This window comes from Artemia franciscana, chromosome 3, assembly GCF_032884065.1.
Source record: "Artemia franciscana chromosome 3, ASM3288406v1, whole genome shotgun sequence".
NCBI classification, from domain to species: domain Eukaryota; kingdom Metazoa; phylum Arthropoda; class Branchiopoda; order Anostraca; family Artemiidae; genus Artemia; species Artemia franciscana.
The window spans coordinates 12,677,663-12,693,695 of record NC_088865.1 but is presented as its reverse complement, the minus strand read 5'-3'; the positions used below and the strand labels follow the sequence as shown (position 1 = coordinate 12,693,695).

Here is a 16,033-nt window from a genome sequence, read left to right as displayed (position 1 = left end):
TTCAACATAGTCGAAAAACCTTATAACTATGTCTTTGGGGACGACTTACTCCCCCACAGTCCCCGTGGGAGGGGTTACAAGTTCAAAACTTTGACCAGTGCTTACATATAGTAATGGTTATTGGGAAGTGTACAAGCGTTTTCAGGAGGATTTTTTGGTTGGAGGCAGGGGTTGAGAAGAGGGGGATATGCTGGGGGAACTTTCCATCGAGGAATTTGTCATGGGGGAAGAAAATTTCCATGAAGGGAGCGCAGGATTTACTAGCATTACTTAAAAAAACAATTAAAAAATAAATATGAAAAAGTTTTTTTTCAGCTGGAAGTAAGCAGCAGCATTAAAACTTAGAACGAACAGAAATTATTACCCATATGAGGGGCTCACCTCCTCCTAATACCCCGCTCTTTACGCTAAAGTATTTTTAGTAATTTCAACTATTTATTCTGCGGCTTTTGTGATTCAGGGGTCATTCTTAATGAATTGGGACAAAATTTAGATTTAGTGTAAAGAGCGAGGTACTGACGAGGGGGCGAACCCCCTCATATATGTAATAAAAACATGAGAATACAAAATTTCTTTACGTAAGCTAATTTATTAGTTACATATATCTTTTACTTATAAAAGATTCGTTAAAATTAAAAGTTCTAGTTGCCTTTTTAATTAACCGGAAATCGGAGGGCAACTAGGCTTCCTCCCCCGCTCTTCTTTTCGCAAAATCATTCGATCAAAATTATGAGAAAGCCATTTAGCCAAAAAAAAAAAATATACAAATTTCGTTTTAATTATTCCTCTGCGGAGAGCCAAAATCAAAACATGCATTGATTCAAAAACGTTCAGAAATTAAATAAAAAAACTAGTTTTTTTTAAATAAAAGTAAGGAGCGACATTAAAAAAAACGAACAGAAATTACTCCGTATATGAAAGGGGCTTTTCCTTCTCAACCCCCCGCTCTTTACGCTAAAGTTTTTTACTGTTTTAAAATGTAGAGTTAAGAGAAAGAGTCAAACTTTAGCGTAAAGAGCGGGGGGTTGAGAAGGAAAAGCCCCTTTCATATACGGAGTAATTTTTGTTCGTTTTAAGTTTTAATGTCGCTCCTTACTTTCATTTAAAAAAACTCTTTTTTTAAATTTAATTTCTGATTATATAAAAAAACGAACAGAATTTTTTTTTTTACTTTTCTCATAAGATAAGTTTGTCAAAAAAAAAAGTTAAGATTCCATTGTACCACAAATGAGCAGAAATAAAGTTAAGTAATCTTCCAAGCGTAAAACTACCAAAAATCACTATCAATAAATAAATGAAAATAAAAACGAACAGAAATTACAATAAACAACCCAGTCAAATTCAAAACGAGCAGAAACTAACATGAGTAGGACTGACAACCCCCATGTCTTCTCAAGACCAGAACATAACTTGTACTTTACTGAAAAGAAATGAATATGTATTAACAATTTAATATAGTAATATTTATTCCTTACAGTCTCAATAATGTTGGATTGATCTAAGTTGAAAATGGAAATACAAAGCTAATTATTGCAATATTTCTTGTTTGAAAATTGCACTGTTAATGTAAATACGAAAAAGTTGAGCCCTTTCAAAAATTTCTCCATTTCAGGATTTTGATGTTTGCCAGAATTTTTTTTTCTTTTTTTTATGCATCCGAATATTATAAACGTATTGAAAATGAAATGTATTTAAAACTAAAGGAAAAACGCTTCTTTTTATCGTAATTATACTTACTTCATTTGAACTGACTTGTCATTCAGCCTCCTTTTTTAATGAATATAACTTAAACTTTTTTGCATGCTGACCAATGGTATGCGTAGTGCAAGTACCAATCAATTGCAATTTGAAATTATTGTAAGATTTTAAAAAGGGGGGAAAAACAATCTTTTTAAAATTATTCACTAGCGTCTATTTTAGACTTAAAGAAAATGAGCCTGGGGAGGGGAGGACAGGTCTTACATATTTTGTAATTTTCTCTTTTCTTTTCTTTTGTCTATACTTACCATAGAAATTTATATCAGTTATTTCTGTTCTTCTTATCAACTGATCTAGTGTTTTTTTTGTGTCTTTCAATCACACTACATTTCAGAAATTGCGGATCCTTTGCAAATTAAGAATGATGAACCCATGAAATATTCAGATTTTTCTCAGTCATCCTTTGGTTTGGACACTCCTAAGAGCAGTTCTTGCATCTCATCTCATGCTCTGGTTGACTCTTTCACATTAAATGAAGAAGGTACTCTTTTAAACAGAAAGAATGTAAAAGTCTTTCCATCCTTTTGTTTATTTTGCATAAGGCTAATTTTTTTTTTATCAAAAAAGCATAAATTGGTATTTTGACACACTTGGTCTAAGGCATTGTGAAACTTGAGATGATTCTATGTTTCATGGAATTTGATTTTTGTAATTTTTGACGATTGTAGAGAAAATGCTTTACAATAGACAGATCTATTGTTTACCTGGGAAATATTAATTAAAATGAAAACCTAAGCTCTTCTAATTAACGAGTAAAATTTAAAATAAACAAGAATTAGTCTATTCTTTTCTCTTATTATAACATGTGTCTGTAAAACTGATTGAAATGAATTTGCTTGTGACACCTTCCTTTAGTTGTAGAATTCTGTAAAACTGGCAATACTATACTGAAAACAAAAATCCAAAGTAAAAGGACAGGAAGAGGAGCAGGAAACCATAAAGCAAAGGTTTCTATTCGTTTTAGTTTCAACTTTACTTTTCACTTCTATCAGCAAAATTGTGTCTTTTTTTAAATTAATAATGGGTAGAATCGACTAGTTTGTGGTAACAAGACCCAAAAAAAAAGATCTTCATAGATAACAAACCACGCTCCTGAATCAATTTTGCATCTTATTTTTTATTGGCTGCTATAAAAACAACATTTTCCAAATCGCCAGAACCGGAAGAATATTTACACCATGGTCTTTGAATCCTTTTTTTAAGAGCCAAGGTTAACATCCCTAGTTGTGTATCACTATTTGCTTGGACTTTTTTTCTTGGCGTTTTTTAGTGATTTTTTGCTTCTATTCGGGATTTTTTAGGATCAAAAGAATACCGCAAACACCGATGGAAAGCATTTAAACGCTTGATTCAGAATAAAATTAGTGACGATATTTCAGTTTTGAAGAAACTTTCTGAAAGCAAAAATGCACATATTGCCACAAAAAGTATAATGTACTATTATTCCTTCTATGTCTTATTTTTTTACGATCGGGTATCAGAGCGATATTAATCCAAACCATAAATCAAGAGGCTTCATATATGTTGGTTGGTGGTACTCCCTTGAAATATTTGTGTAGCTAGTCAGTTAAATCATGACCCCCAAGGACTATAGTTTTGCTGGTTCACTACATAAATTGTCTATTCGAAATTATAAGAACAAATACGATTGCAAGATGAAAATATTGACACCAGAACCATCGAAACTTCTAACTGCAAAAATCTTATTTATGGTCAATTCCTCCCACTCAATTTCTAGATTAGCGAAAAAGATGAACTTGAGGAATAGAATTACGGGATTAAATACTGACAAAATGTCTACCACGATTTACATAAAACTCAGTAACTATATTGGTTTGATTATTGCTTTTAACTGTAAAACAACGAAGTAACTACACAAAATACAAATTTTAATTTTGCTGACCGCTCGATAATAAATAAGTGCTGCAAAACGATCTGAAAACTCATAAGTTGTTTGATAGTTTGCATAGAATGTTTAATTTGAGTTTTCCGGATTTCTCATCTACAGTAATAAGCTGATGCTCATAAGGTCATTCTGTTACTTTCAGCATTCATATTGTTTATTTTTGCATCCAAATTTTAGGAAAGTTGAATGGCTGAAAACCGAGAAAAACTGAATAAACATTGTCAATGACGATTCCATCTATTGAAGGCATGTCATTGAAGGATTGAATTTTTTTCCGTGTTTATTGATTAGTAATTGACCTGTGTGGTATAATCCGCAATGTCTTCTCTTTCCTGGAATCAGCATACTATTGGGCAAGGTCTTTTATGTAAAATACAAAGTATCCTACGGGAAAAGGCCTTAATCCATTCGGAGTCAGGCACGGCCGTGTCCAGGCTTTTTTTGGGGAGGAAGGGGGGGGGGGTGAAAAAGGTTTTTTGGGTTGTTTTACACAAAAAGAACGCTTATTTTTTTTAAATCCATTTTTGTTACGTTTTTACGAGTCAGACAATCATTTTTTTTTGGGGGGGGGGTCAAAACTCTCTCATCCCCCCTCCCCTGAATACGGCCTTGTAATCAGATATCTTGATCAAAACTTTTAACATCCCTGATTATCTTAGCACCAGATCCTGTGAAAGTTAACAAACAGTAAACTTAGTTAAACTCAGATTTTTCTATTTTACAGAGACAGAATATATCTTACCGAATACTACCGTGTTACAAATATCCTACACTGTCCAAAGCCTCGTTTTAAATATTTAATTAGTTCTACAGATTCTTCTTACTGTAAGGCAGTGCAAGAAGCTATTCTATTCTACGTTATAAGGTATGAAAGACATGGGTATTTTGTGAATTGGTGATTAAATAAGACCTGTTCTGAAAAATGCCGAATTGTTAGGAAATTTACAAGCCTCAGCCCAGATATTTTGGCTAGTGACACTCTGCCTAAAGCTGCATTTCACTAACATATTGCCTACTGTGGTGATAATTTCTGAACCTTCGGTTGCTTCATATTCGGATCTCTGTGCTCTTTGCTGACTCTGGCATCACCATCAATAACTTGCCTGAACCTCGTATTTCCTAGAAAGGACTGCGTTTAATTTGTCGTGAAGTGATAGAGATACAAAACAAAGTCTTTTCTACCTTTTTTTAGAATAAAGCAGCAATATTAAAAAAATTCGAAGGGTTTAGTGATTCTGATCCTGACCTGGTGGCAACCCTTGTAAGAGCCACAGAGAGTTGAATCTTTTTTGGATGCCCTTTGATTTCCTTTAATGTCTTCTAGACATTATGCTTGAGTTGTCAGTCATTACTGACTTGATGTTGCCTCTGATTATTGCTAGTATAGTTTACCCTATCATGTATTTTGTAGTGCATTATGTATTATTCAATCACTCTTTTCTTTCAGAAATGAGGGATCCTTTGCAAATTGAGACTGATGAACCCTTGGAAGTCCCAAATAGTGTTCATTCATCCTATGATTTGGACGCTCCTAAGAGCAGTTCCCAATGCTCGTCCCAGCTTCTTGTCGGTTCTTTTACAATAAAGAAAGAAGGTATGCTTTCAAAGAGAAAGAGCGCAAAAGCTTCTTTTTGTTTATTTTACACTTGGGTCATTTTTATAAAATGAAGCATAAAGTGGTATTTTGACACTCTTTGTCTCAGTCCATATGAAACTTGATGAGATTATTCCTTTCGTTGATGGAATCAGCTGCCTAATTATTTTTGGACACCCAAAATAGTTTATTTCTCTTTTATTTCTAGATTGTCCTGACTGAAAATTTTGATTTTTTCTTTTTAATGCAAGAAAAATATACATAAATGAATACAGTCGCTAGAGAAGGTGAGACACAATTATTTTGATTTATTTATTTAAATTCAATAAATAGACAGGAGATTATTGCGAGATTCCTTGTCTAAAAATCTTGAATGCATGTTGAATGTAAACGCAAAAAATTTGAACCCTTTCAAAATTACCCCATTTCATGACTTTGATGCAACATCCCTGTTAAAGCACATAATTTTTCTTTGCTAAAATAATTTTTTTTTTGTGTTTTTCATAACTAAACTTGTGGGGTTTTCAACCTCCATAGCGCTTAGGGCAATGGCAAGAGGTTACCCTAGTTGCCCATTGTTAACACATAAGCTTATTAAGGTCATTGATTGGAAATAAGAAGTTGTATTGCACTTTTTAGGCTCAAAAGTGATTGGAGGGCAATTAGTCTCCCCTCCTCCTTGTCATTTTTTCCTCAAATGCATCTGAAATTTTGAGATTAGCAATTTTTTCAAAATAGTCCAAAAATTATGTAACAACGCTTTCAGGGTTGAAAAATCCCCTTAGAGTCTAGAAGCAAGGGTTGTAAATTACCACCACTACTACCTCCATAACTACTGCTTCTGTAACCAGTTAGGCCAAGGTTGAAGATATTGAAATGAACATCAGAGGAAATGTTGATAGGGATGTTCGACTGACCAAAAAGCAACATGTACCTGCTACTACTGTTACTACTACTACTAATACAACACTATTACTGCTAATGCTGCTCCTCATACCACCATTATTACTATGCTACTACTACTATTTAGGCTACGCGTATGAAGGTGAAAATTTGACAGAATGTTGAGGGAGAATTTGAACTAAACCAAGACACGCTTTGTGCATGCAGGTTGTCAAAAGGGTGGATTTTAAGACTGGATTTGGGTATTAAGCTGTAACGTTCAGGGAATGCTTAAAGAGAAAGATCAATTGACCAAAAGGTAATCCTACTACTAACACAACTACCACTGCTTCTAAACTACCCCAACTTCTACTTCAGTTGCAGCTACTTGTAAGGTTAAGAGAATAAAGTTGAAAAGGGGGTCGAAAGGGAACATTAGCAATGTTGTTTCTTTTATTTTTTCTGGCCAAGGTATTTCTTATATAAAGAGTTGTCGTAGAAACTTCAAAAGAAGTTCATTCGATTGACAAATTAAACTTTTAGCTTCTTTTTATAAGTGAAAAATGATTGGAGGGTGTCCAGCTCCCCTCCCCATACCCTTTATTTCCCAAGACACATCCTATCAAGATTTATAGGTAACCATTTAATTCAGCATAATTTAAAATTTCAGTATTTATGTCTTTGGGAATATCAACCCCCCACAACTCTCAGGTCAAGGTCGAAAAGTCATACTAGTTGCCCATTATTAACACATAAGGCTTGTAAAGAAGAAGTGGTCGTAACAGGTTCAGATGAGGTTTGTTTGAATATAGGTCAGAATCCTAGTGGCCTTTTAAGATTCAAAAGCAATCAGAGGGCAACTAGCCCCACCCCACGTCCTTTTTTTAGCAAAAGCATCCGATACAAATTTCGAAAATAGTCATTTTGTTCAAAATAGTCCAAAGATCAAATAACAAAGTATTTGAGGTTGAGACAACCTTCCAGAGCTTGGAGGCAAGGGTTGTAAGTTATTCCCCGAGAGAATATAAGATTTTTATGTAAAATGTGGTCGTATAAACTTTAGAGCAGGTGTATTTGATTGGAAATTGAAATTTCTAGTTTGCCTTTTAGAGTCGAAAGTGATTGTAAGGCAACCAGTCCCCCCTAATACCCTCTTTTCCCCAAGCACTTCTGATCTAAATTTTAAGATAAGTATTTTGTTAAAAATAGTCCAAAGATGATATAATGATACCTCAATCATTAAAAATCTAATTTATGCCAACCGGAATTATAATTTCGAAAAATATCAATTTAAAAATTAAAAAGTGGAACTGCACCAAAGCTTCTCAAATGTAATTACAATTATGTCCTTGGAGATGCTATCCCCAATCCCCCCAGATGGCCCTCAAGGCAAGGTCTAATTCGTCCTTTGTTTGCATATAGTATATGATATTGTGAAAGGTAGGCATGTTTGACCTTTACTTTTCAAAAAGACGAAGGACATTCAGGTAAGCCTTTCGAATAATATTAAGGGGAATGGTGAACTACATCAAAACATATTATGTTCATACGGGTGTTCAAAAGGAATGACTGAGTATATTAATTTTGAACTTTCAGGAAATGATAAGGAAGATGATGAATTGACCAATAAGGCAATATTTGTGCGCTACTACTACTACAACTACTGCTAGTATTACTGCTACCACTACTACCCCTAAAACCACTGCCTCTGTAGTGATTACTACCGGACTGAGGATATTAAAATCAATATCTGACGAAACGTTGAGGGAAAAGCTGCACTAAATCAAAACATACTATATGCACACAAATTGCTGATGCAGGTGTATTAGTAATATTTTTGGAAGGGCTCACCGTAAGGATATTGACTATGTTAACCCACCGCAGCTATATAATTTGTCTATTAAGCATTAAACCTAAATGATGCTTCAAAACTAAATCAAAAGACACTGTGTAAATGCTGGTTGCCAATAAGATCCCAGCAATATCCCTAGAACGATTAAGAGCATTAAGTTGGAAATTTTATGCTACTATTCTTACTACATTTCAGTATCGTTTCGTAGTTCGAGGTGAAAACATCTATCTAGAATTGGATATCATAAATTTCAAACCAGTAAGCTTTTTCAGTGAATTTTAATCCCTGCGAAGCTAGTTAGATTTCGCAATACCTGGCAAAGGATTAAAGTTCGTGACCTTGAGTGAAATTATTATCCAGCATTTCAGTAAGTGAGAGATAATCCTATGGTCATAATTATCAAATCATATAGACTCATTAATTATTTTTGGAAATTTTCACTAATAAGCGAGCAGAAGAGGGGAGGTTTTCTGTTGCAAGCGTCGTCGTACCTGCCGGGAGTGTGTCTCCATTAAATAGCGGGGAATAGATAGCAGGAGCCTACGCTTCCCTCGCTTATTGGCATTTCGAGCTTCTGAAATGTAGCCAACTACCATTCAGCTTTCGTGCGGTTAAGACGTGTTTTGCCCATGGTTATGTTTTTGACTCGGAATTGGATTAACAGACTTTTTGCATGAAAATCGACTCTGATATGGATACGGACTGCTTTGTTTATGCCCCGGTTCTGAATTTTCTGCAGTATAATAATGAAAAAGGTGTCGAAGCTACAGTGATCTTAAAATTTGCTGTTGAATTTTTCGAGTCAAGTGATATTGCCAAATCGAAGAAAATTCTGTGGGATTCGGTGCCGAAATCGACCGAGCCCTATCCAAGGCGCACGGGTTCAAACGCAGCTCTGAATCATTTGAAAGACATGTTAGAACTTCTTCAAAACCAGAGTGCTTCTGAGGACATGCCTGTCTTTGTTATCCGTTCCCCAGCCGAAGTTCCCTGTATTCCAGCAGTTGCTTACTCCAGGATAGCTTCTAAGCTTAACGAAATTCAACAGACTCTTTCGCAAGCTAATGAGAAAATGCCAGCTTACGATCTGAATATCCCCAGCCTCCCAAGCAGTGCTATTGGTAGTGATATAAGCAAAGCCACTGTTATCATCACGAATGTACCGCGTGATCTTGATAATGCATCTAAACGGAAGAAAAGGAAAAACGGAAGTTTTTCCTTTTCAACGAAAGTTTCTAAACGGAAGTTTTTCGGCACAATGAAAGGCGTTGCACAAGATCTTGATTTTGCGCCTCTTAAAGCTAGCAGGGGTGTTCGAGACGCTATTAGAAGTGGGAGCTCAAATTGTGTAAAAATTACGTTCAAAGACGAAATCTCGCTTTCCTCGGCCCTTAAATCTGGACTGAAGATAGGCTATGAACTATTCCAAGTGTATGAATATCGGCGAATTCCTAGGTGCTGCAGGAAATGTCAATCACCTGACCACCTTGCCGCAAAGTGTCCCGATCAAAACTACAAATGCTTACGGTGCTCTGGTCCCCATATGAACTCTAGTGACTCACCTTGCAGTAACACCCCAAAGTGTGCAGATTGCAGTGGAGATCATGTTGCTTACAGTCTTCGTTGCTCCAAACTAAAGGCTCATGCAAATTCCAAAGTTCCACAACCTTCTCGCTTGCAATCATGAATGAGTATAAAGTCTCAGTGTGATCTTTCAACATCAATGGGACAAAGGATAAAGTGTTAAGCCTTGATGAGAAACTAGCTAATCATGATGTTGTTCTCTTACAAGAACACCTGCTCCCAAGTCGCAGTGTAAACTTTCCAAGGCGTAGTTCTCAACATGCTGTTTTCACCACGAATGCTCGCCGTACCCGAGGCAGGCCTTCTGGCGGTCTTGCCTGTATAATTAAGCGACCTTTGCCTAGATATTTGTCTCCTAGCTGCCACCAATCTTCTGAACACTATCTTGCAATCCGGCTTGCAGACGTGATCCTAATCAACGCCTATTTGCCCATGATAGAAGATCTGTTTCTTCCTTCTCCAGTTATGCTAATGTCTGCAACAAATTAAAGACTCTCATATCTGGTATTGAGCGTCTCGGATACAAGTGGGTGCTTATAGGCAACTTAAACTGTGACATCACCGTTTCCTCGACACGAAAGGAAGCGCTTTCTCAGTGTCTACCCTCAGCATTTAAGGTCCTAGCGAAATACCTCAGTTTTACATATATCCACTGTAGGGGTTCTGTCTCAAATTTGGACCTCTGTATCTGCTATCATTCATTACAAACTTCAGCAGTACATGTTGATGAAGATGAGAGAGATTATGATCATTTACCTCTGTATTTTGATATTACGGTTACTTCTGACGCATACTCGAACCAACCATCACTGTCGCATAAGTGGTTTGAAAAACGTGATTGGTCTAGTGCGAACATGCCTCTTTAACTTGCTACACTTGGAGCTCTACTGTCCACCGTACGTGTCCCCTTCCATCTTCTTTGCACAAATGCGTACCCCATTATTGACAATGCTCGTGCTGATTTGAATCGCTATTATCGTGACATTATCTTATGTATAAAGCAAGCTGAAGATATGGCCGTCCCACTGATCCGTGTCAGGCGGAATACCCAAAAACCAATTTGGAAGTGTGATCCTTTGCTGAAAAAAGTCAAGAATAAGGCTAAATTCTGGTTAAGAATCTGGTCTGCCTGTGGTCGACCTTCTCGGGGTACTGTGTTTGATCTAAAACAAAAGCCGAAACTCGAATATAAACGCCATTTTCGTGCCGTTCGTTACTCCGGTGAAACTTTTCCGAAAAGTAATAGTGAGTGGCGAAAAGTGATAAATTCTGCCAAGTTTCCGGATACAAGTTCTAGTGATATTATACCTCGTCCATCTTGGATCGAACATTATTCAAAAATATTTTCGAAAGTTAATTATGCAGTGCATAAGCGTTTCTCACGTTTGCTCGAAAAAAATTTGCCGTCACGTTTATGCCAGTGACATGTGATTCCAGTTGAAAAGTGGGCTATTGTCAAATGTATTAAGGGTTTAAAATCAAGATATTGATGGGATTAGTGTTTTGAATCTTGTTCCGAATTCTTTTGAATTGGTATCTCATCTCCAACTGTTTTTTCAAATGTGTTTTAGTAGTTCGTGTGTGCCCGACTCGTTCTTATGCGGTAGCGTTACGTCACTTCTAAAAAAAGGAAAAGATCCGGTTTCTTGTAGTTCTTATAGGCCAATAACGGTAGCTTGTACTCTTAGCAAGCTTTTTGAAGAGCTCCTACTACCTTATATCACTAAGCTTGCTCTAAATGATGATAATCAATTTGGTTTTAGATCGGGGCTAGGCTGTCAGCATGCTCACCGTGCTTTGACTTCTTTATTAAAAGATGCCCATCGCACTCGTCGTGTACTTCATTTCGCAACCCTAGACTTGTCTAAAGCATTTGACAGTGTTTGTCATGCTCAAGCATGGACAGCATTATGCCAGAGAGGAGTAAATCTGTCGGTAATTCACGTGCTTCGTTTTTGGTACTCCCATTCTTACCTTCGCCTTAAGTCATTAGAACATTCTTATTTTGGTCATATCCCTGTTCGTTGCGGTGTAAGACAAGGGGGCGTTCTTTCGCCGTATATTTTTAATGCTTGTATTGAAAATGTACTATCAAAAATATCGTCTACGTGCCTACTAGGACCATCTGATATCTCATATCTGGCTTATGCGGATGACCTTCTTCTGATTAGTCAAACTGAGTCCGGTCTTGCCCGTTCAGTGAAGTCAGTTACTTCTGCTTTTCGCGATATCGGCCTGTACCTAAATATTGACAAGTGCGAGTTTCTTGTTTTCAAGGGTAATAATTGTTCTGATTCACTACACTGCGGTGGTTTTAGTATTCCTCGTGTTAAATCGTTTCGTTGGCTAGGTATAACAGTTTGCGATTCTATGAATGCTCTCCGGTCTCGTGCTGTTAAAGATATTAGTGAGATATAAGCTGAAGCTCGGTTACTCTAAGATTGTAGCAAATCGTGGACACTATAGGAGAAGAGCGCTAACTCGGCTTTGCTCAAATTTTTGCGATCATTCTGTACTCTTCTGTTCTGGTATTAGGCCACTTCTGTTGACTGGTGATCTAAAACGTATTCGTATAAATTATTACCGGTACTGGAAATTTCTTTTATGTCTACCTCGTTCTTACCGGAATACAAAACTGGTTAAAAAGTATTTGACAGATATTACTGGTGCTTTCGAAAAATTAACTGCCAATCTAGCTATTGAAGCGATTTATAGGCTAGGATGTTTGCATCGCCTTATCCGTCTTTTTTCTGTATGTGATTAAATTTGTTTCTTGTATTACTTTTGCTGTTTTTCTTTTATATTTTACTCCACTTAACCTCTGTTTTTGTAAAGTGGGTGATAAATAAATTATAATTATTATTTGCAATTTAACTTAACTAACAGAGCGTAAATACCCAGGTTGTCAAAGAGTATAGATATAATTTTTTGGGAATAATATTAAGTTTAATTTTTAAGTTCCAAATGAGGAGGTATAAAATTAAATGAAACAATGCTATTTGTGTCCAGATTTTCAAAAGAGTATATGTTGTTACAAAATTGTTGAAAAATTTTCTCCCACATACAAATAGTAAGCCAAACTATGGATTCTTATAGTAAAAACTGAAAAAATGTAGAATATTATTTTCTTTTTCCTTGAAAAAGACTGAATCAATAACAAACGAACGTAAATTAAATTGGAAACTTTTTCCATAAATTAAATTTTTCAATTAAAATTAAATACTTCAATTAAATAAAAAGTGAACAGAAGTAAAATCAAATAATCTTCATACCTTAAAACTACCACAAATCACCATCAATAAATAAGTAAAATTCAAAATGAACAGAAATTACAATTAATGACTGAGTCAAATTCAGAAGGAGCAGAATGCCTCTCAACTAGTTTTAGAGTAGAGTAAAGTCTTAATAAAAACTTGCCGTCGGCTTCAACAACCAAGAGTTCACTACTCTTTTTAGGTCGTCGTCATCGTTGTAGCGGCTGCCACTGAAGTTTCAACCGGTTGAACTAGAGACGAAACATGGGTTTCGCATATCACGCCTAAATGGAGGCAACAGAACAAGGAGTGGAAACACACACACTCCTGATAATTTGAAGGCCCAACAGACTTTCTCAGCGCAAAATCATTGCGTAAGTGTTTTGGAATAGGCATGGTGTTTTCTTGGTCGACTTCATGTGACGAGGAACCACTGTCAATACAGAAGCATACTGTCTAACCCTCAAAAAGCTTAACAGAGCGAAATAAAAAATTGGCATCCTGACAAAGGTAATTGTTCTTCCTCATGACAAAGCGAGACCTCACACTGCTGTTCAGACACGTAATTTTTTTTAGTCTTTTTAATTGAGTTTTGGCTGGGAAGTTTTAGATCACCGACAATACAGTCCTTATTTTTTGTCGAATTATTACCATCCGTTTTTCCACCTCAAGCAACACCTCAGTGGCAACCGTTACAATGATGATGACGACGTAAAAACGGAAGTTAATTCCTGGTTACCAGGAAAAGACGGCAAGTTTTTATACAGAGCTTACTTTAAAATTAGTTGAGAGGTATGATAAGTGTTACAACGAACATGGCAACTATACTGTTAAATAGAGTAAAGTATGTACTTTTTGAAAATAAATCTACCTTTTTTTAAAATAATCTTTTGCTGTGTACATATGTTCATACCGGCCTTGCTTAAAAAACACGCCTCGTAGATGTAGTGGTATTTATTCAATAAAGTCTGAATAATTTTTCATATATTAAAGTTGAAAAAATGGACAGCTGATTATCTCGAGGCTCCTTGTCTAAAAATTTCAATGAGTATGTAAATGCGAAAAATTTGAGCCCATTCAAAAACTGTCTTTGTGCCACAATTATTGTTTTTTCCAGCATCTGATTATTCATATAGTATAAAGAATCATATAGATTCAAAAGTAAGGAAAAGACGCTTTTTATCCTAACCTAACTTACGTAACATTCGAACAAACTTATCATCCAGCCTACTTTTTCGCATGCTGACAAAAGTATGCCTAATGCAGGTACCAATCGATTGCATGCGAAAATGTCATTTGGATGATAAGTATATTCAAATGCTAAGTAAGTTAAGTTAGGATGGACAAAAGCATCTTTTCTTTAGTTTTGAATCTATTTTAATCTTTATACTGCATGAAAAATCAGACGCAGAAAAAAACTGAATAATTTTGGCACAAAAAAGTTGCAATAATTTCGAATTGCAATTTATGCAAGATCTGCTGTTAGAAAAGGGAAGAAAAATTATTTTGTTTGTAAATTGTTCTCTAGAGTCTGTTTTAGACTTATAGAAAATGAGCTAGGGGGACAGGAGAGGTCTCACGCATTTTGTAGTCTTTCCGCTTTTCTTATCTTTTTCTGACTTACCCTGAAAATGATTAACAGTTATTTCTATTCTACTGGTTAATTTTCAATACTGCTGTATTCTTCAAGATTTTGTACAGTAAAAGCCCAAACAATGTGTACGAAAAAATTTTCAAGTCAGGGCTTCTCCTTTGAGAGAATAAAAATAGGGATCAGTGCATAGTTTACTACACGTGTTATCTTGCCTTATGCTCTGTTGTGCTTTTCGTGTCATTCAATCACTTTATCTTTCAGAAATCGTGGACTCTTTACAAATTAAGAATGAGGATCCCATGAAAGTTTCAAATTTTTCTCGTTCATCCTATGGCTTCGACACTCCTAAGAGCAGTCCTTGCAACCCATCTCAGGCTCTGGCTGGCTCTTTCACATTAAAGGAAGAAGGTATGCTTTCGAATAGAAAGAATGTAAAAGCCTTTCCGTCTTTGTGTTTATTTTACATTAGGCTAATTTTTATCAAATAAAGCACAAACTGGCATTTTGGCACACTTGGTCTCAGTATTTATGAAACATGACATGGTTCTTTCTTTCATGGAATTTCAGTTCTTGTAATGTGTGAAGAATATAAAGAAAATTCTTGAAGTATCTAGATGCTTCCAGAAGGCTTAACAGAATAATGTTAATTTATATACGAAAGCTCAGTAAATTAACTAACCTACTGAAGAAATTGTTGCAAAAATAGTCATAAAATAACAAGAATAAGATTCTGGTTGCAAATCGTTCACTAGAGTCTATTCTAGACTAAGAGGAAAGAAGGGGAGGGGGTTTCATATTTATGCAGACTTTATATTTTTCTCTTTTCTTAAATCTTGTTTCAAAGCTCAAACTTTCAGAATACATTATTGAGAGGCAAAAATATTAAAAACAAAAAAACAAAAACATTGAAAATTATCGGTAATGTTTAGACATTTGGAGGTAAAGGGATCATTTAAAAATTTCGTCTGAAAAACATGTTTGTAAGGCTTGCTAATAGCTTTTCTAACGGTATGTATTTTCCAAGAGCTCATTACCCCTGATGGTACACCCTCTTTTCTTTTTTTAAAGACTTCAGACCCTGTTCTGTCCAAAAAACTATAAGTTATCTCTTTGGAGATAAAACCGTCTATTGTTCATTTAAAATAAAAGAGAAAACTATTGAAACTTTGGAGATGACTTGTTACGGGGGGGGGGGGTTACTCAATTTAGATGAAGTTACGGTAAGGTTATTAAAAAGAGGATGTAAGTTACTGTTGGGGGTTTATTTTTATGAGGTAACTGGGGCTTTTCTTGATCTTGGTAGCTTAATATCGATATGAGATACGAGATATTGAAATGTAGACATGAGAGCTAAGTAGCTAAGGGACATAGAATAAGAGGGCTCTGTAAATAATCCTCTATGACCTTGGAGACGAAATCATCACAGTGATGTTCGGGTCTCCTGAGTTGTATAGATTCCCTTGGAAGCGTTCCACGAGACTATAGGAACTGTACCTGATGCCTTGGTTCATAGACAAAAACGATTAATAGACAATAATTTTATTTCCGTACTCACATACAGCTTCAAATAAGACAACTCCAAAAATAGATTGCATTGAGTGACATGCAT

At 35.7% G+C, this 16,033-nt stretch overlaps 1 protein-coding gene across 2 annotated transcripts in view; it reads left to right on the top strand.

The window, feature by feature from the left end:
• Positions 1-16,033, top strand: part of LOC136024889 (zinc finger protein 791-like) — a 66,587-nt gene that overhangs the window by 25,311 nt on the left and 25,243 nt on the right. The window contains exons 3-5 of one of the 2 annotated variants that reach the window (XM_065700420.1): positions 2,093-2,239; positions 5,112-5,258; positions 14,686-14,832. In XM_065700420.1, coding sequence (XP_065556492.1) covers positions 2,093-2,239; positions 5,112-5,258; positions 14,686-14,832 — 441 coding nt within the window. The remainder of the gene's footprint in view (positions 1-2,092; positions 2,240-5,111; positions 5,259-14,685; positions 14,833-16,033) is intronic. The other variant, XM_065700422.1, reaches the window with a different exon arrangement.